This window comes from Hyposmocoma kahamanoa, unplaced genomic scaffold (assembly GCF_003589595.1).
Source record: "Hyposmocoma kahamanoa isolate Upper Pololo Valley unplaced genomic scaffold, ASM358959v1 102, whole genome shotgun sequence".
NCBI classification, from domain to species: Eukaryota; Metazoa; Arthropoda; class Insecta; order Lepidoptera; family Cosmopterigidae; genus Hyposmocoma; species Hyposmocoma kahamanoa.
In genome coordinates this window covers 12,870,128-12,891,363 of record NW_020653337.1, presented here as the reverse complement: position 1 = coordinate 12,891,363, position 21,236 = coordinate 12,870,128, and the positions used below count along the sequence as shown (strand labels likewise).

General features: G+C 35.8%; 2 protein-coding genes across 3 annotated transcripts in view; one reads left to right on the top strand and one right to left on the bottom strand.

Moving 5' to 3' along the window:
- LOC113234192 (WD repeat-containing protein 35) overlaps positions 1 to 17,341 on the bottom strand; it is an 18,752-nt gene extending 1,411 nt beyond the window's left edge. The window contains exons 1-21 of the mRNA XM_026469496.1: positions 17,186 to 17,341; positions 16,982 to 17,093; positions 16,236 to 16,375; positions 15,257 to 15,359; positions 14,864 to 15,024; positions 13,952 to 14,099; positions 12,053 to 12,183; positions 11,093 to 11,296; positions 9,755 to 9,869; positions 7,559 to 7,672; positions 6,075 to 6,297; positions 5,702 to 5,927; positions 4,535 to 4,704; positions 3,345 to 3,560; positions 2,940 to 3,083; positions 2,493 to 2,616; positions 1,562 to 1,687; positions 1,391 to 1,484; positions 1,077 to 1,252; positions 542 to 628; positions 364 to 473 (exon numbers count right to left, since the gene is read on the bottom strand). Of these exons, the coding sequence (XP_026325281.1) occupies positions 364 to 473; positions 542 to 628; positions 1,077 to 1,252; positions 1,391 to 1,484; positions 1,562 to 1,687; positions 2,493 to 2,616; positions 2,940 to 3,083; positions 3,345 to 3,560; positions 4,535 to 4,704; positions 5,702 to 5,927; positions 6,075 to 6,297; positions 7,559 to 7,672; positions 9,755 to 9,869; positions 11,093 to 11,296; positions 12,053 to 12,183; positions 13,952 to 14,099; positions 14,864 to 15,024; positions 15,257 to 15,359; positions 16,236 to 16,375; positions 16,982 to 17,093; positions 17,186 to 17,209 (2,948 nt within the window). The 5' untranslated portion in view covers positions 17,210 to 17,341. The remainder of the gene's footprint in view (positions 1 to 363; positions 474 to 541; positions 629 to 1,076; positions 1,253 to 1,390; positions 1,485 to 1,561; positions 1,688 to 2,492; positions 2,617 to 2,939; positions 3,084 to 3,344; positions 3,561 to 4,534; positions 4,705 to 5,701; positions 5,928 to 6,074; positions 6,298 to 7,558; positions 7,673 to 9,754; positions 9,870 to 11,092; positions 11,297 to 12,052; positions 12,184 to 13,951; positions 14,100 to 14,863; positions 15,025 to 15,256; positions 15,360 to 16,235; positions 16,376 to 16,981; positions 17,094 to 17,185) is intronic.
- Positions 17,342 to 19,392: 2,051 nt separating this feature from the next.
- Positions 19,393 to 21,236, top strand: part of LOC113236142 (sodium leak channel non-selective protein-like) — a 30,712-nt gene continuing 28,868 nt past the window's right edge. For both annotated transcript variants that reach the window (XM_026472146.1, XM_026472154.1), the window contains exons 1-4: positions 19,393 to 19,594; positions 19,826 to 20,011; positions 20,221 to 20,444; positions 20,929 to 21,057. In XM_026472146.1, coding sequence (XP_026327931.1) covers positions 19,493 to 19,594; positions 19,826 to 20,011; positions 20,221 to 20,444; positions 20,929 to 21,057 — 641 coding nt within the window. In that variant the 5' untranslated portion in view covers positions 19,393 to 19,492. The remainder of the gene's footprint in view (positions 19,595 to 19,825; positions 20,012 to 20,220; positions 20,445 to 20,928; positions 21,058 to 21,236) is intronic.

The following is a 21,236-nucleotide window of genomic DNA, read 5'->3' as shown; positions in this document are numbered from 1 at the left end:
CTTGATCCCTAGACACTTTTGATGTGTTTACATACAAAAAACGAAAAAGAATAGTCTAATTGAAAATCTCCTCCATTTTTTGAAGTCGGTTAAAAAGTAAAGCAAACCTGACCAAAAGGGCTGACGACGTTCGAGGACAGAGTTGTGCTAGAGGCATCATATGGATTCGAGATGAAACTACCTAAGTGGGGGAGTTGTATACAAGTTTCTCTATTATAGGGGCAATGTATGATCCAGTTATCCAGAAATGGTTTTAGCACATTACTCGATCATTTATTATGAATACGAAAGTGCCGTTTGGTCGACATTTCAAAATGAATGGTTCCCTTTGAGATCTATTTCTTACCGATCTTGAAAACTTACCACTCTGGAATGCCAGCTTGACAATTTGGACAATCCATTTTGTTACCTTTAGCGTCTTTGGGTTTACATCTTGTAAATATTTCTATGGCTAAATTTTCGAAAGCACCAGGCTGTAACAAAAAGTATTTGCATGAAACAATATATACAATGTATGTTAAGTAAAATGTAAATCTCTTACATCATGTGCTTCCAACTTTATAAATGCCCTGGAACATAATTCAAATGATCGTGCTTGAACTGCTACAAAGGCGATGATACACCAAACCTGTAAACGGACAAGTATAACTGGGTAGTCCATACACAATTTCCGCCCCGGACGGCGGTATTTATTTGTTTGCTTTGCAAAATTGGTTTCGCCAGACGGCGCGGTAGCAGAGGCAAACTCATCCCCTCTGCGCAGACAGCAAATCAGGTAGTGACAATACTAGTTGGCATGATGGACGACGAGAGTCCTTCCTAATGCGATCATGACGTCGAACAGTCGACTGATAAATTTATTGAGATAACACATTATTATTATAATATTAACACATTACGCACTGTTAGTGTGGTCTTATTCACTGACTGGACAGAAATGATTGTCTAGATTGTATACCTGAATAGGTCTTATTGTAAGGATATAAAAATAGCAAATACGTATCATCAGTTACCTGCTTCTTGGTTTGACAAGATCCAAGAATCAGTTAAACATTCTATAGCCTAGTAGTGCTTACCTGCGTGTGCTGTGCGGAGTGGAGGTCTTGGAGAGAGGCGTTGAGTCTTGCGGCGGCTCTCAGCGCGGCGTCGATGCGCAGCGGGCGCGCCTGCGCACGCGTCGCGGCTACCCACAGCCAGTGCTGCGCCAAGGCCGCGCGGTAACTGCGAGCCGCCTCCCGGTTACTCGCGCCTTCTACATTACATGCCAATAAGTCATACAAATTTTATAAGTTATTGAGACACTCACCTTATTGCAGTGTTATTATAACTTTTCAGCCTTTATCTCAGTTGAATGTATAACAAAAATCATAGTAAAGAAACCTGGGCTTACCCACTGAACTTTGACTGTATAAGTGGCCAGCTAAAACGTAAAGTTTTTTAATCCGTAACGGAGACGCTTTTTTGGACGCTTCCATAGTAGCCAACTGAAAAAAAAATTAAACATAGGTTATTACATTAAGCGATACCTAACAAGATACCAATTATAAGATATTATAGTTACTTGAACTGCCATAGTTGCAGCCTGTAGATTTCTGTCATTATCTTTCAACTGCATTATTCCTTGGATTGATGGTATTTGAGTCATAGTATCACTTGAACCATCACCTATTGGTTTAATCGGTCCTTCCTGAAAAGTTTGAAGAGTTACCCAGGATTCTAATTGCATTAAGCAAAGTATACTACGTTTTACAGTTTGAACATTATGGATATAGGCAGGGGTTGAACAATAAATACAGTAGAAGTAGTTAGTTAGCGTCTGAATCGTGCCAACTAATGGCCTCGAAAGACCTATTTGATCTCAGTCTGCCATTCTCGCTTTGTATGTTATGATTGTGTCATTCTTTTGTGCAAATTGTCTAAAATCCTACAGAAATACGTTATTGTGCTATTTAGGAGTGCAAAAATGATAGCCGCACCAAAAACAATTACCCGTGGTGATGTTTCACATCATCATCAGAGACATTTCAATAAATTTTCAATTTCCTGTTTATCGAATCTTTTTGTTACAAGAAACGAAAGTAAAGCTTATACACCTGCAATATGGTCGCTTCTTGTTTGGAGAACTAAATCGATAACTCCAATTCGTCGTCGTTCAGCAATTAACCGCTAGATGGCAGCACATTAACTTGTAATAATAGATCTTGAACTTTCAACGATATGCCAGCAGAGTAAAGTTTAAGTTATACTAACAATTCAGAATTTATTTCTTTTCAAAATTTGAAACTACGACCAATCAATATCAAGATTTTGTAGTGTTTCAAATTAAGAAAGTGTGAGCTTAGGCGACATCGGTTCCGATAGAAATCGAGGCTTAAGGCACTTCCTTTGTATTTTTTCTTTCGTAGTCACCACTACAGGTGAGCCATTTGTGTGCTTGCTAATTTGTACAAGTATACCATAACAAAATTATACAGTAGAATCCACTGAAATACCTTAATGACTCTAGGTGAAGTTGTGAACAGCTTTGAAAGAGATTCATTATCTTCTAAGGCCATGTAGCATTTCTTTAGTCCTTCCGTATTGTTGCACATAGCATAGTATTCAAGTGCTCCGCTCCTGTATAATTTGGAGAATGCACAACAAATGATTAAAGTGAAACACAACAATGGCTTCTTGTGCTTGTAAAATTGTACGAATAGTTTTCAGTAATCAATTACGCAAACGGAATGCACATTTTAAGTCATAGTCATTTCTAGGAAATTTTGAATCAAATCAGTACTCTTAGGCTGTTTTTAATCATATCGCAAAATACTTCACCTACACTGCCTCGGATGACATTCTCTATAGCGACTCAACTAATTTCAGCTATTAAAACATTCCTATTTCTCTAAATGAATGTGTTGATTCTGTATAAGTGCCAAAAGCTTTAGGAGTATTACCAGTTCTGCCTGTCGATGTAATAATCGCCAATGTTGCTGTACGCCTGTTTCACCTGTCCCTCGGTGGTGCTAGCGGACATCTTGAGCAGCTCCACGACTCGGAACCAGTGTCCGAGGCGCTTTCGCAACACTATCGCCAAGTCGCTAAACACAAACTTTTGTTATAAATACAATATAGCGGAGTACACGCTTCAAATGCATGGAACCGATCACAGACAAACAAATATTAGATATAAATATTTGTATATTGTATTCTATTTTAAATTTTATAATTATTTAAATCTATGGTCTCTTTTGTTTGCTACGCTATTTCCAAATTCTCGCTAAAACATCACGAATATCAGTTCAGTTGCCACTGGTCATGAAATGTATAGTCAGGTGAAAAAGTCCTAACAGTCAACGTACCGTCTGTCCTCATTATGATAGATCTTCTCAGCTGCATCGAAATCTTTGAAATAAGCAAGAATTTCAGCTTTCTTGAGAGCATTAGAATGTAATGCATTGAGACGATTGACGAATCGTATGCCTGCGTAATCGGTACGTCTCACAAATGCCGCCTCAGCGGTTTCAAGAGCATTTTCCGATTCAAAGTTTTTTAGTGCAGCTTCAGCTAGCAAAAGCCTAAAAACAGATTGGAGCTATATAATGTTTTATTATTCAAACTTTTTTATTTTTTTTTACCTACATTTGTAATTATTACGCCTGAGCGTTTGCAGCAAATGACAGAGTCCATTTTTCTTAACGTTTGTATTATTATTAGGGTAGATTATTAGTGGTGGTACTAGCAACTGATTTGTTCTGATAATCACTAATAACAATACGGGGTTGTAACCAACAGAATTAAAAAACTGAAAAAAAAAAAATTTTCCCGACTTCAATCGTCTTAATTTGTCTTGGCTGTAGCATCGGGAGCGAGTATCACATCCTATCAGAACGTTTTTTAAACTATGTTTAAATACATATCTTACATCACATATAAAATAAGCTATCCAAGTCAAAGTCAAATAATCTTTATTTCATAGGTAAGCAAATTACACTTGAAATCGTCATACTGATTAAACTCTACTGCTCATTCGTAAGGCAGATTCTCCTGAGAAGAATGAGCAAGAAACTCTAGGGGTTGCTCTTTGTAAATATATATTTGAAGACATTTTATTATTACAATATTTAATTTAAACATCGTAGAACCAGAATACCTGAAAGAGCTAAACGGATCACTATTTTTGTCATCCAAGTACACAGAAGTTGTATAATAACCTTTAGTATAAAGTTTTTGTTTCACGATAGTTTTAAACCTTGTAAATGGCAAATTTTAAAATCAATGGGAGTCTTATTATAGAAGCATATATATTGTCTCTTAAATGAATTTGAGACTTTATGAAGACGACTGTCAAGAACAGCTAGTTTATTTTTATTCCTCGTATTAATGTTGTCTGTCACTATTTTTCCTAAAATAATAATAAGATTTTTCTTAACACAAATAACATTTTCATAAATGTACTGTGACGGTAGTGTAAGAATGTTAATCTCTTTAAACTTATCTCTCATAGACGCTCTGCGGCCCAGACTGTAAATTGCTTACAATTGTTACAAACCATAATTGCGGGTGTGGATTATCTTTAATAAAATTCTCGGCTTCTTTAAAACCGACTTTCTCGATTAGCTGGCGGGTGTCACGCAGTGACTTTACTTCGATGCGCACTATGTGCTGTGGTGTGCATTTGTCAGTTATGCTGTCCAGGAGCGCAGATGTTATTTCCAGTTCCTTTAACGTAGAAAGAAGTGTTCTTAAAGTAGGTATGACAATTACAGGTGTTTTAGAGTCACTTAACAAACTGGAAAAAAGGTGAGTTTGAATCTATGTTATATCTATGTAACGGACCAAAATTTACGAGGCTGTTACAATTTTTTTTATCATCTGCCATTGTGGGAGCAAATAAACAACATGCGTGCATATTGGCCACGCCCGTTTGATATGCCTGTCTCATAATATCACGAAAGTTAATTGTACCCTACGTAAGTTAAGTAACCAAATTATACTTATTTATATGTAAAAGACTGCAATCGAGCATTTTGTATTTCTATCAAAATCCGCTAGATGGCTGGTCCGACCGAATCTAGTTTTTAAACAACGTTCTTATAACTACTACACGTAGGTCCGTTTAATAGCGGAGTTCGTAATTTTTATATCAAACAATTGAAACGTCTATATAGTCCTAATGTGTTGAACTTTATCTGGCACCTTATAATACCTTCAAATATATAAAAAATATACTGCAGACTTAAGTTTGACTGAATCTTGAAAAAATATTATTATTGTTATAGCTGTTCGAAAATATTTTCACCTAATGCGATGCACACTAATATATAATTTAAACAGAAAAGGTACATTTCATTGTGAGATTAATGGCGTAATGTACATTTTCAACAAATAATTTTTACCACAGACATATATTACATACTTTATTCATATCTTTAAACAGGACCATTTTTTTACAAATAAAAAGAACGGTTTTTTTTATAATATCAAATCACGGGATGGAGAAGTCTTGCGCCTGATAAAAAGCTACACGCCTGTACACAAAGATCTGAAGGGCACTGCCACTGCGCCTGTCACCCTGAGACATAAGTTGACAAGTCCCATGTGCCTGCAATTTCACCACACACATTACTGCTTAGCAGCAGAAATAAGTAGTGTGGCAGTCCTTCCCTGGACGAACTCTTTCACGAGAAGCTGTCCTACTGCTAAAATAAGTACATACCCTAAATTTGCACAAATATCCTTGCATATTCAAAGGTTCCTCAGGTTCAGAATCTCTCATTACGTAAAGGCGCGCTTTCTCGGCGATTGCTAGCATTTGTGGATTATCTGACGCCCAAAGTGCGCTCCACACATCCTTACGCAAAGCTTGGCCAATACTGATGTTATTTGCCATATCCGTGTCAAGAAGGTATAATGAACCGGGCTGATCGATTACGTAAAATTTACTGAAAATATTAACATTTTCAAGTAACCATATTATTTTATTTTCATCAATTATCGTCGAACATTCCATATAAATAAAGATTTTTAAATGAAAACACAAAATAATTAAGTTTTGAAAGGTTGAATTTCAAATACTTGCTTGCACGTACCTTGAATTCGAATTTAATCCCATTCTATATGCTTTTGAGCTCATGTTAATGGAAGTTATTTTCTTAAAGTTAACCATTGAGAATAACAATATGGTGCCCGAGACTCTGCCTACGAGTAAGTGGCTGTCGGAACATGTAATACAGCAGATTGTGTCGTCTTGAAAACCGCTCTCCCCGGATGTGATGGGTGTTCCATCAGCATGGAAAAGTAACTCTGTGCTTCCTGAAAAATTTTAAAAATACAGTATATTATTAAACCAGGAACGTCTCCGTCGTGATCTAAAAATAAAGTTTTTGCACGAATGTGTTCAAACGCTATTGTTTTCTATTAAATATTAATGTGAAGTTATAAATAGGTAGCATCTAGCATTTTATGTGTGCAAATATAAAAATCAATATGCAATAATAACTAATAATTTGTTTTCTAATATTGATTAACTAATTCGGTATGAAAAAAATTAAAAAGCAAAAATAAGTAATGTTAAAAGCTTCAGCATGTTCCTTTTAATAATAATAAATAATAGTGTGCCGGACAGCCACATTAATGCTCTGGCCTGTGCCTGTGTTGTACATTACAAAAATTCCCGCGCCCGGAACGCTTTCGCGGCCGCCTCTATGTGGCCCGAGCATAATTAGCTAGTTTCAAGCTAGGGAATTCCCTGTAGGTCTAGACGGCCTCCGTGGTCGAGTCGCTTGCACACCGGTTTTCATGGTGTCGCCATCTCTGAGGTCCCAAGTTCGATCCCCGGCCGGATCAGTGTAGAAAATAACTTTTCTATATTGTCTCGGGTCTGGGTGTTTGTGGTAACCGTCGTTGTTTCCGATTTCCATAACACAAGTGCTATATCTACTTACTTTGGGATCAGGGCAACGTATGTGATGTTGTCTAATATGTAGGTACATACTATGAATACCAGAAAACAGTAATTATTCTGGGGCACTACCCACAACACCTAAACCGGAAAAAATTCAGAAATTTAATACTCAAATCGATCCCGGGACCTTCTTGACCAGCCTCCACTATATAACTGTTGGATCACCGAGATCGTTGCATTCTTCATCGAACTATTTAACTTAAAAGAGTTATTTTATATTTGCGCAAATTAAACACTAGGATTGATCTTATAACGATTATAAGTTAGCACTCAACGTTTGGACACATTTGTGCACTTATGGCTCCATTGTAACATTAAAAAACCGTGAAAAATGTAAACAAAAATCTGCAGCAATCGTATAGAGAAGTTCGTAAGGTCTGCTGTCTCGTTTCTTTGCTCAGTTGAGAGAGCTTATATAAAAAATTAAAATAACTTTTTGTCTAGCGCTGTCCACTTGAATTTGAAAAAAATAATTTCAATACTATAAAAGAAAAATTCACGTCCATAGTCTAGGCCAACTGAACTAGTGAGAAAAGAGGCAATCGGCGAGTTCTAACATAACGATACTGTAGAATTGAACACGTTTGTATTCATAAAATTAATACTTACGCGGACGAGATGGCGTGGAAAACTTCCAGATCATAAAAGATTCCTTGGATGCTGCGACGGCCACTGTCTTGCTGTTGATTGCTACGTACATTACAGGTATTGTGGTCGTTTTCGCTGTTAATGGAACATACAACGCTTAGTTATTATTTAGTATTTTGGTGTTTAGTTTTTAGTTCAGTTTATTATTTTTTAAATTTATTTATTCGAAACACAACACTTTCAAAAACCCTTTAAAGGGTTTATGTGAAAGCAGAATGCATCGCAAATTAACTCGCCACTTTTTTATGAGTGCGACATGCAACCCAAGTTGTACTTTTTTTAAACTTGTTTGCATTTATCGAGTTCTTAGGTTTTCGCGATTGTTACACATAGGAAATGAAACTATTTTTCCGGATTTAAATCGCGTATATTTGTTTTTTCAAACAAACCGACGTTTCGGGCCTTTTACAGGTCCCATGGTCACGGTTGACTGAGGTGGTACAGTCTTCAACCAGTTATGTCTAATATTAATGCAAACCACCCTATTTTTTCACTGTAGTTACATCAGTTATTAATTAAATACCTTATTTTTAATTTTACAAAGAAAACATTCCAATTTACGCTACATTAAGTTTTACAAATTATTTTATTGAATGAATTTTTATTAAGTTTAATTTATTATTAATTATTAACAGAAATTAGAATAAACTAAAACATATTCATTAGTACTGCAATCTTATGTCTGTTTGGGATTTTTCATTAGAGGAAATACTGGATACCAAACTGGTAGTACGGAGAAACCATCTTCCCTGTTGAAATTAGGATGTTTTTTAATTTCAATGGCCTCTCGCAGCATCCTGGGCAGATAACGGACTTCTTTTGCAAGGACCTGGGGTTTGTCAAACTTCATTGAATGTGTAGCTTTATCCATGACATGCTCGCAGACTGCAGACTTGTTTACGCGACGGTGTTTGACATCAGCTATATGTTCTTTGACGCGGGTACAAATACTTCGCTTTATTTGTCCAATATAAGAGACACCGCACTCACAGTCAAGCTTGTAAACTCCTGCATCCTGTAAGGGGATGTTACATTTCACGGGTCTCAGGAACTGAGAAATCTTCCTCAGGGGCTTGAAATAGGTCTTGATAGATGCACGCCTGAGGACTCTTCCGATCTTCTCGATCTATTGTTTGCATTTCTTAGCATTTGTAAACATATCTTTATGCAACTGTACAGGTATTTTGTTTAGAATGTCAAGCAGAATGTACTTCGCGGTATGGTAACATATGGGATTTTTTTCCCATTTGTCGCCAGTGGGAACAAAGCCAGGGGTGACAACCGGGAACAAGCCAGAAAATCTGGGCTCGCTCTGAGTTGTTCGAAATTTATGAGCGAAATTTAATTTGACATTTACCATGAGCTTTTCGATGAAGGAAAACATTGTGATGAAACCTGCACGTCGTAGAAGGTTCCCAACCCTCAGAAAACGTATGAACTCCCCAACCCGCATTGGGCCAGAGCGGCGGATTATGGCCTGAAACCCTTGAGAGGAGACCCGTGCCCAGCAGTGGGTTGTATAAATGGGTCGACGATGATGGTGACAAGTTTATTTAGGTATTTTAATACTTAATATACAGAATGCAAATTAGAGACGGGGCAGCAAGGCCAGCTACCTTAATCGTTTTAGTTACAGGAAAACGATTAAGAAAACTATCTATGAATTTTGAAGATATTTTGATCGGTATTCACAGATTTTGAAAAAACGGTACAGTCAGCAAGATAAAAGGCAATTTTTACAAAACATTATTTATGCCATTCGATCCGGTCTCTGGTAAGGATCAATAGTCTCTAAGGGACCAACTGAGGTAAGAGTACTCGAAATGTCAGAAATCGCAAAAAATCTTTTACCACACATTTTAAATGAAAAGTTTTTGTTCTTTCTTTTTGTTTTTGTTTTTGTTCACAGTTAAAATCTGTGAATGCCAATCAAAATATCTTCAAAATTCATGGATAGTCTTCTAGTACCGTTTTCCTGTAACTACAACGATTAAGGTAGCTGGCCTTGCTGCCCCGTCTCAAATTTACACCCTGTATATATAACAGGTATGCTATTTCGTTATTTATTATTTGATACTAATATAATTAAGTATTTATTTATACATTTCAAATTTGACAATTGACACACAATGTCTGTGTAGATGTGTAGTAACCCACCATCACACTGAATTCCTTGTTGATTCGATATAATAAGGTTGTTCATAGTGGCTACGATGCAGTACTCTTCTACTCCACACATGTCCACCACGTCGGGAATATGATTGACCCATGACTGCAAATAATTAGGTTTCTATAAAACCTGGCAACTTAATTCTGAACCCGGAATGTAGAGGATTTTTAAACAATTATGTTCTACTAGTTTCAGCGAACATGATGTAAAAGATCAATAGCATCGTGAATTGCAGGATCGAAAATTAACTTGCCAGCCTTTAACAGTTCATTTTAACATTATTTTTTTACGATAACAAGTGACGGGACGAACAAGTCGTGCGCCTGGTGGTAAGCGGCACGCCTGTCTATGGCAACTGCAATGCCACTCAAGACCTTTAAATCGCAAATATACGAGAGGCACTGTCACTGCGCCCGTCACCCTTAGGCACAAGTTGACAACTCCCATGTGCCTGCAATTTCACCAGCACCCTTACCATTCAAAACCGGAACGCAGTAATGCTTATATTATTGGTTGACAGTAGAAATAGGTAACATGGCAGTACTTCCCTGGACAAACTTTTCACAAGCAGCTCTACTGCTACTGATGATGACATAAAGCTCTAAGCCGGACCTTCCATCCTTCCTTCATCCTTGTCAATAAGTGTGGTGACTACTTTATTTTCATTACTATAATACCACCATGGTTTCACATGCACGGGCACAAATTATTCTCTCCATGTCACGTACAGTCATATACACAAGATACCTAACTCCCCAAGCCCACTTTGTCGACCTTTTGGTACTGAGCACAAAAACTGGAGAAAATTGTTAAACAAACTTAATCTTTAACGTGTGAGCCGTAAAATTTATTTTGGTATGACTCCCTGGTCGTCTCATTAGTGAATGACATTGTAAGAAAGTTTTTAAGCCAATTTGATCCTTAACGAATAGTTTTCACTTAAATACAGAATACAAATTTCAACCAGGGATTTGTTTAACGTTAACATTAAAAAGTGAAACAATGCTGTTAAAAATATAACATTAAAACCAAATAGTGCTCATGGAATCGAACCACGGGTATTGTAGTCCGTACAAGCTGCTTGACCAATTTATTTGCGATATCAAATGACAAGATTTAGTATTGGTTTTAAAAATATGTTGATCATCTTCAAGCAACATTCCACTGTATTGCTTATACAATACAGTTCAAATTGCTTTAATTTTTACTTGACCAATACGTAAGACGACTCTCAGAACCAAAAGATCGGTTTGGGCATGTTAGGAGGTCAGGTATCTCGTGTATATGACTGTACAATGCAGTACAAAACACGAATCAAATCGTACCTGGTGAGTAACAGTGTCCCAAAACGTGACTGTCTCAGTACCAGACACGAAGGCTAGAGTATTGCCGTAATACGCATATTTGTGATCAGGTTTTACATTCGCGAAGTATATGTACGAGTCTATAGCGATGGCTAGCCGGAGCGATCGCTTCTCCCACGATAGAGCCCGCATCGAACCGGCAGGTACACGTAGAGTTCGAAGATGCTGAAAGTTCATAAATTTTCAATTTTTTTGATACCAAGTGTTTTAACGTTAGTTAACGCCAACTTAAGCTTGTGCCTCCATCTTATGTTCTTGTCAATACTATTAAGTAGTGCGAAAGAGAGGAAACTATACTAGGTCGCTAACTTGAATAGACTAAACTAAGTAACTATAAGTAATAGTAAGTAACTATAAAGGCATATATGGCAGCAATTTTGCAGTTTGAATGCAGCTCGTGTGACTATGCTTTTAGTTTCGCCAACAACTTTAAAGCAACATTGAATGGACGCATTTCTAATTCAGTGTAGTCGCTGGAAGTATAATAATATTCAGTACTATTGTTAATTTGGAAAATTTATCACTGTATTATTAAGAAAGTTTATATATATATCGCTGCATTTCAAAAATAGTGGCCTAATCCAAAATTGATCCTTTTATGATTTGTTACTGATATTTATTCAGAAAATTATAAATTTTATAGTGACTTAGATCCCAAGTTTTTTATTGCTTAAAATAATCACATGACATACACATATTGGGATGATCTACGATTCATCAACTTTGAGCTGCAGCTGCGTCTCCGCTTGTTTAAACCATCTTCCTGATGAGTTAGATGCTTTTGAGATAGGTCACTATTCTAGAAAACCATCGATATGTATGTATTGTATACAAATATACTTATGAAACACTTAAAATGACTGACTATTAGAACATGATATAGTAAAGAAGTAATAAAGTAAAGAAATACATCAAACTAACCTCGCCATATGCGTTAAAAAATTGAACTACGTTCGAGTTGTCTGTGGTGACGCCAGCAGCTGCTAGCACATTGCCGTTGTGATTCCAGTGGCATGTGATTGCTGACATATTGGTTTCCACTACAACACTATCTGTAGAAAAAAATCTCCGTTTCTCAACCATTATCGACATTTAAACGAAAATGTTAGTGTAATCAGAGAACTAAAAGTAACGTGTAGTTTCAAATGACAAAACAATCCCGGGTACCAGCCTTATAGTTTGTGCCTAATAAATAATCTTTCTTGAGTATTTTATCATTTTAAATGTATTTTATTATCGTTTTTGTTCAGGCGGGTTTGTGTGTGTGCATGTTTGATAATTTTTTAGTATGTTCTTAATGTTTAAGAGCTATAACAGAATATCAGTGAGGGTAATGTACTTCGTAATCCTTCCGTGGCCGAACGGTTACCATGCCGGACGGCAAGACAGAGGCACACCCTGGACACTCCATACAACGGTCGAAAATTATTTACTATTACTATATACAGCAAAGCGCACTTAAAATGTTATATTTTGGACAGGTACCTATAAATAAGGTAAACAAAGTATTTGAGATTGCGTGTCCAACTTTATCATCCTAGTTAATAATTAGGTATATTTACTACTTAATATTTATCGGCAATATAAATTGAAAATTCTAGAACCCTTGTCTAGCTCACGTAGCGTCTTATTATATTGATATAATAAATCTGTATTATATATTAGTCTACACTAAAGAAAACAATAACTGAATGAGTCTTTAGACTTAATTTTTTTTACTTACTTCGTTTCAACTTTCAAAAAACGAAAGAAACTCCTCTCTTTATCCCGTTTAGATGATTATAAACAGCCGTACACAGCACAATTCACGACCATTATAAATAGTAACGTAAAATGATGAAATTCGTAAAGAATAAATGAAAACTATATTCAAACATCAAAGCCGTCGTAGCGCGAAAACCGCTCGCCGGCAGCCTTGTACTCGTTCAGTCAATGTGACCGTCAATGTGCGGAGCATGGTGCGGTATCTAAAGCTAGCGCGGGGCGGAGAGTGTCCGTTCTCATTACTTATTTGTTCTCTGGCAGAGGTCCCAGGTTCGATTCCCGGGCCGGGAGAAATATTTGTATAACCTACATTTATTTATCTCGCGAGTTTGGGTGTAATTTGTGGTTGTCTGTGTGTGTATCCATGTCACCCGCGACTCAGGGTTTCGACACAGGGCTATGGCTATGTTGCGTGTGTGCGTTAAAAAAAATCCTCTGAAGTTAAGTTATAGACTCATTTGAGAATGATTCATTTAGTCTTTCTTTCTTTTATTGTATTGCATGTCCAATGAAATAATTTTCATTTTTATACTAGCACGGTAGATATAATGGAAACTTCGACTATTCATTAGTGATAATGTTAGTCGCATTCAAATATTTTATTAACGGCCATACGCTTACTCAAGGACATGACAAGTTATGGTAGCATTTCACTAGATGTTATTGCGGCGTGTTTGCTACTTGCCAAACTTTTTGACAAATATTTGCTGCATTTATTTACTTAGCTTTAGCGCTTAAACAATTATCAAATTATGTAAATACACAACCAACACAAAATAGCATTGGAAGATAAACCTACCTGTAAAAGGATAGAGAAATTACTGGAAGTTATGATGAAATAAATAGCTTTTTCATACAATTGAGCAAAGCAGATACTTTTGCGCATCTTCCGGTAATAGTAGTTCGGTTCCATGTAAACATGCCCGAAAACCATGCCAGCTGAGAAATTAGAACCTCTCGGGCCCTCTATTGACGTTTACAAATTGTCACGAACTGGGTGTTAATAAAGATAGTTCATTAGTTCTTGACAAAAGATAAAAAGACAAATTGGCATACCTTCTTCAATGCAGTTCTTCATAAGCAAAATAATGCCACTTTTGTAATAAATTGCAAGAACAGGTCTATTGGTCGGCGCTCTACCTGCATACCAGTCCATGGATACCACTTCCATTGACCCTGACACTCCATGTACTGACACTGGCATCTGAGGATTTGGAGAAATAACACAAGATTTAAAAAAAATATCATAGTTCGAGCCGTAAGTGCCATTTGACTCCTGAAGTAGTGTTATAAATACACATCGTCCCTCTGTGACAATTATCGTAACTAGAGTTAAGAATTTTTTTCAGCGCGATACGTATTTTTTATTTAGCACATTACATTTCAAACTTTTTTTTGTATATAAAGTAACCGGGACAAACAAGCCGCACGCCTGGTGGTAAGCGAGATGCCTATCCGTTGTAGTGCCACTCAGAGATTTAAATGGCAAAGATTTGCAAAGTATTGCCACTGCGTCTGTCGCCCTGAGTCATAAAGGTGACAAGTCCCAAGTGCCGGTAGTTTCACCAGCACCCTTAAAAACCGGAATGCAGGAATGCACACATTACTGCTTGGCGGCAGAAATAGGTAAGGTGGCAGTAATTCCCTGGACGAACTCTTTCACAAGGAGCTCTACTGCTACTAGATACAGCAGTGTTGGAGGAGAAAAGTAGAAAAAATTAGTTCTCGAAGGTCTAATCCAATTAGTCAGCTGTTAAAACTGATTTAGTCCAGAGATTATTTTTCAAAATTTACGATCCAGCAGACATCAAAACTCACATGCTTGATATGTATTCTTTTTTTAGTGAGAATTTAGAAGCAAGGCTATTTACATATTTAATGGCAGGTTCTGTTTCGTTCAGTTTCTAAATATTTAACAGTATGAGTAAAATTGATAATCTCTTATAACTTATATACCAAATTACTCACAGTAAAATTTCCTTGATCATCATACAGTTGCAGCTCACCATTAGAGAGAGCAAACAGAAGTAATGTGTTGTCTGGTGACCACTGCACTGCCTTCAGACCCGGTCCTTTGATGTCTTTGCCCCATACTCTGGAACCATCTACACCACCTACTATCACTGCACCTTAAAATTTAGAACAAATTTTATTTTTTTACAATAATTACATTGACTAGGTAACAACCTCAAATTATCTTTTAATGTTATAACATATTACAATTATGATTACTATTTATCTATCTGGATACAGATGAAAAAAGACAAGTTTAAGCCAGTGGCACCATATTGCCAAACCAAGTTATCATATCAAAAACATTAGTTCATACTTTTCTAAGTTTTCCAATAGCTTATCACTTACCATCTTCATAAGCAATGCAGATCTTTTGTCCATCGGAGCCCCAAGCCATGCTTGTCACTGTGGACTTGTTTCTGTTGTTTATCATTTCTTCATACCAGGAGCCCTACAAATACAATAATGTACGTACTTTTCATGGTTAATATTTTGAATGGCAAATAGCTTAGAAAACTAAGAAATTAATTTGTGATAGAAATTATCATTTTTTATTATAAGCAAGCATATTGTTGTCTTAGAGTAAGTCTTTTGCCTGTCAGGTATAAAAAAAAAAAAAAAAAAAAAAAAATACATGATATGTGATTTCTATGTAATATTTCAGGACGAAGATATAAAATGTAGTAAACACAATACTGTTTATAGTTAGCCTAGTAATTTACATTTTGTCGCATCATAAATTCATTGTACGCATATTGCGAATTTAAATAAGTCAATGTTTTTGTAGTATTAGTTTAGTGCGCCTGTGACGCACTCCCTGGGCTCAGCATAATACCAGCGACGTGGCTGTTCTCAGCCACGGCACATGCTGAGTGGTGCCCATTCAGTATCAGTAATTTTAGTTTTATTTTTATGTACATACAATTTAAGGGTACTGAATAAATGTTTCTTTCTTTCTTTCTAGTAATTAGTTAAATCATACCTCTTTCAAGTATATTACTTTAATAATATATTTGAGCAATTTGATAATTTACTTCTCCAACAAAAACCAGTAAAATGAGCTATGTTAAAACGCGTATGCGAGGTTTTCGCTCTAAGGCGACATATGCTATTACCAGTTTTTTGTCCCTGATTACAGCTGAATAAAAGTGCTTTCCAATATGGAAATAAAATTTAATTTGAAAGCAGTCCAGCAGTACAGTGTGTTTATTATAGACATATATTGTATAGTGGTTGGGGTCATGAAACCCACATGGGTTTTCTTTGATATATCGTCTTTTCAGTGTTTACATGAATAGTCTCTATTAAATAGTCAATAAGAATTCACCTTATACAGCATCCAGACAATGATAACACCATGTTCATCACTTGTAGTTAATTTTTGGAACACCTCATTCCATGTTGCTACCCTTAGCTGCCCATTATGGCCTTCTAAACTTAGGTTCATTGATAAATTGCCACCTCCACCTGTAATAATCATTCATCACTCATCAGTATAGCGTTATTACCCTTATTGATACAATATTATGCAGTGAATTGTTCATTGCCTTTAATTGATAAAAATTAAAGAATTTGCTGACCTTCACAAAAACATTTATTGCTCCACTAGATACAGAAAAATATAATGCACATCCTCTCCTATTCTTGTAATTTTATCCCATAATATTATAGATAAAGTTACAAGAATTGGAGAAGATGTGAGTTATATTTTTTTCTGTATCTAAGGAAGCTATAAATGTTTTTGACGTAACACCACTTATGCCATTTTTCCATGAAGAATGTGTTTTAGAGAGTAGTGCATCAGTAAAAAGTTACATACAAGGGAGGGTGCAAAACCTCATAAGTATGTGAATGTCCTTGAAAGAGTTCCTTTCCTTTTTTTATGGTATAATATACCAGGTTTCTAATTAAATTGTTTCTGTGTAACACTCATAAATCCGATATGGGTTAAAATTTTAGTCATCATTGTTCATATACATATCATTTTAATAATAAGAACCCAAAGACAAGCGAACTTTGCGAAGAAAAATTTAATAAATAAATAGGTAAATAAATTTGTAATCTTAAACTTACCAGATTCCAATTTCAGGACTTTCAGCATTCCCTCCTCTCCACCCACGGCAATATAGCCTGAAGAATGGTTCCATGCTATACAAGTTACGTTTGATTGCTTGGGAATAGCAATCTGAAAAGTTAACATAGGTAATTAAATAAATTAGTTTGCCACTTTCGATATGAGTTGCCATAGCAACACACATTTACCAACAATGTTAGTACCTTTTTACTCATATAAATAAACATTTTGCAGGGTGGTTTGTATTTAAATTACATAATTCGCCGCGTGATTAAAGCGTGAAAAAACTTTTTGTAATCTTGCTAAGTTTCACGGTTACAAACTTAATAGTACAAGCTATCAGTCCTTTACGTTTTTGAAGGGTAAAATTACACAAAATTATTTAAAAATGAAGACTCAAACAAATTGTAACAAACAAACGATACTTGCTACAATAAATTACTCGCCGCCACAAATTAATATCAACGGACAATAAAATATAATACTTTCCAATTTCATTATGGTACATAGTTGTCTATGGAGAAGAATACAAAGAAACGTCAAACTAGCGTAGCGATGGGCGAGTCGAGCTATTTAACTCGAGTTATTCCCACAACGAGTCAACTCGAGTTACTTTTTTAAGAACTCGAGCTCACGCGTTCAATACAATACCCGGCCCGCCGAGCCGAGACGGTCGATTCGGTGACCTTCGGAGCTTGCTCGAGTCGGGAGCGATAAGTGAATTGAGTTATTTAACTCGAGTTTCTCCCACAATTAGTCAACTCGAGCTACTTTTAGTGAACTCGAGCTAGCTCGGTTTGGTTCCTGCCATTCGAATACTTCAATCATACAGCGTCGGCAATTCGTTCCCACTCGGTCAGTCGGTTCGGTGACCTTCAGACCACGCTTGAGTCGTGGTCGTCACGCTGCGCTGCCGCCGGTCGTGGCCAACTCGGTGAACCGTCGGTTCGAGTTGTACTCGTTACTCGCGGTTGCTCTGTCATACACCGAGTCGAGTTAACTCAAATTAGCAGTCACGTCAACTCTAGTTGAAAAAAATACAACTCGTCGCATCGCTACGTCAAACTCACAGATTAAATAAAGAAGTCAATGTTAAATAAGGAGAAAACGTGCCGCACATTCTTGTGTCGTACATTGTCGTACATTACGTTGTTGTCGTACATTGACGGCTCATGGACGGCTCCGTCGAACACAACAACACAAAAGCTGCAAAAATTACTTTTTAAATTTTTCGCCAAAAAAAGGCAAACGATGATGCTATACCATGGAATTAATAAGTACTTCGTACAACAGTACTTATTAATTCCATGTGCTATACAGCTATTTTGGTAGATATGTCAAATAATAAAGAAAATAATCAAATAAAAATATTTATAAGATTCAAAATGAAGTGATTTTTTTTTATTTATTAAGGCTTTTGCTAAGCCATCAGCCTAAATGTGTCAAAATAAAGTGCCATTATTTTATCTACCAAATTAGAGCAAAATAAGCTACGTACACTGTAATACGACGTGTTGTAATTTAAAAGTGATTGAAAAAAAATGGCGAGTTTTAGTAGTTACATTTTTACACGAATAATTTTTAATTTATGCATATTACGTTGTGCGTTTCTTGATTATTTGTTACCATTAAGCTGATGTCTCTGAAGCCAATGCTTTATAAATAAATAAGTAATAATACGATGTGGTTTTTTGTCTACATAATATATGTAATAGATATGTAAAAAGGTGATACCTCTATTAGCTTTCTGTACCTAGATTGCTCTCACTACACTAACCTTAGACATTAAATGCCAACTTTCTCATTCGTTTATCAAAAATCGGGGATTCGCTCTGGACCTTTTGGAGGGTAAAGTGTCGTTTTTATTTTGACTCAATTATTTTGTGAAATCTAGTTTAAAGTGGAATAGGATAGTGCTATTGTGCCTTAATCGAAGATTAAAACGCGAAATTATACGAATCTCGAACTAAAATACCCGTATCGGCCCGTTTTAAGGAATCCCGAGTCAATCCAAACACGCCGCCTCAAATTGCCTATCCTCTTTGTGGCGGCCATATTTACAGAAACATAATTAAACTTCATGTTTAGGCTTATGGCTTTGCCAAAGCCTTAATAAATTAAAAAAAAAATTATCAAGAATCGATTGTATGAGAACCAGAGAACGGACGGAAGTGATAACGTGAAAAAATGGCGGGTTTTGGTAGTTACATTTTTTACACGAATTAATTTTTAGTTTAGGTATATTACATTGTGGGTTTCTTGATTATTTATTACCATTAAGCTGATGGCTCTGAAGCCAATGCTTTTTATATAAATGAATAAATAAACAAATAGAACGGAAGTTTTTAAAATAAATATACATTATTTTCAAAAATGTTACCTATCTAATAGTACTCTTCGGTGTGTAGCCCGTAGGTTGCTCGAAGTGTGTCGAAGTGACAAACATACATCTTATTCTTCCCAAAACCCGGATTACATTCGCTTCAAACATTATCTTCAAGAAGGTAAAGATGTTAGGGCGAAAACAGAGCCTGAAAGGGGAGCCAGTTCTGGCGGATTATGGCCCCGAAGAATCCTTAAACGAAAGCGCCGATATAGAATGGGTTAATAAGGTAAGTACTCGGAATTATGGAGTTATAGTAGTATTAAGATTGTTCCCATTATGCTGGCTGTTTAAGCTCAATATGTACAAGGAAAAAAAATAAGGAGAGCAATTTATAAAAGCTCTAAGCAAACTCGCTATTTGAAATTTTGAGTGGTAAGTCGAAATTGTTTGTTTGTATCTACAAAAAAATATTGCTTGTTTTGGGCACCTAAATGTTTTTATTATTATTTGTCCATAGCTATGGGTCAGAAGAATATTAAGGCTCTGTGCGCTTTTAAGTTTGATGTCTGTATCCATCAATACACCAAAGTCATTTGAGAGATACCCCTTTCTTCAGACTGTGACATTTGCAGTTGACTGCTGTGTCACACTTTTATTTACAGCTGAAATGATTGCCAAAATGCACATCAGAGGGATCCTCAAGGTGAGTAGTTATCTCTCTTTTTTGTATTTTGAATAAAACATTTAAAGGCATTATTACCACATCAGTACATATTATCTGTGGCTGAGGTCCAATAGCTTTAGGATATGATCTCTTTCCATTGAGGAGTAAAAGCTCATATAGACAATAGTCTTTTTGACAAGGTCTTCCTTCCATTATTAATCTCATTATAATTCTTTTACTTTTTTCAGGGTGATGTAGCATACCTAAAGGACCACTGGTGTCAGTTTGATGCTTCCATGGTATTCTTCCTCTGGGTATCTGTACTCTTACAAATGTTTGAGTTGACTGGAATAGTGCCAAGATATAGCTACCTAAGCATACTGAGGGCCCCCAGACCCTTGATTATGATTCGTTTTTTGAGAGTTTTTCTCAAATTTTCTATGCCAAAGTCTAGGATCAACCAAATATTCAAGTAAGAACTTTTTGTTGACTATTTGAAAGACATTAGTTTACATCTATATAATTAAAAAAAAATTAAAAGGTATTTACTCCATTGCAGAATGTTTTTTTTTAATTTAATTTATTTCTTCTTCTTTTAAATGTTATGGCCCCATCGAAATAATCAATGATTTGGCCAATGTCAAGTAAAAATAACTATGTACGGTAGTTTAGTATTATTATAAAAATTATACAAAAAAAATGGCGATTTCGCCAATGTCCTGTGAGTTTTAAAGTAAAGATAACGTATATGTCCAAAATGTAAACAAAGAAATTAATTAATTTATTTAATTTAATTTATTTATTTTTTGTTTAAAGAACAAGTTTCTCTCACTGACAACCCAAGCATTCTCAGACTTCAAAATTAACAATAACATGTAACTGTCAGCCATTGAAATAGCTAAAAAGCTATATATGTCTATAGTTGAAAAATATACAATTAAACTTTTCATTTGCAGGAGATCTAGTCAACAGATTTACAATGTGACTCTGTTTTTCTTATTCTTTATGTCACTGTATAGTTTACTTGGTGTACAATTTTTTGGAGAACTCACTCATCACTGTGTTAGAAACAGTACAGATCCGGGGTAAGTACTTTTGTGCATCATTTTATATTTTTCATTATTTTTATTTCATATTATTGCCTGCTACATTACTTGTCATGGTTTAAAACTGGTAATGTGAACAACTCAACATTCAATTAAATTATTTTAAAACATAACAATGCTATGGGTGTGTTGTGTTATTATTATATTACAAACAAACA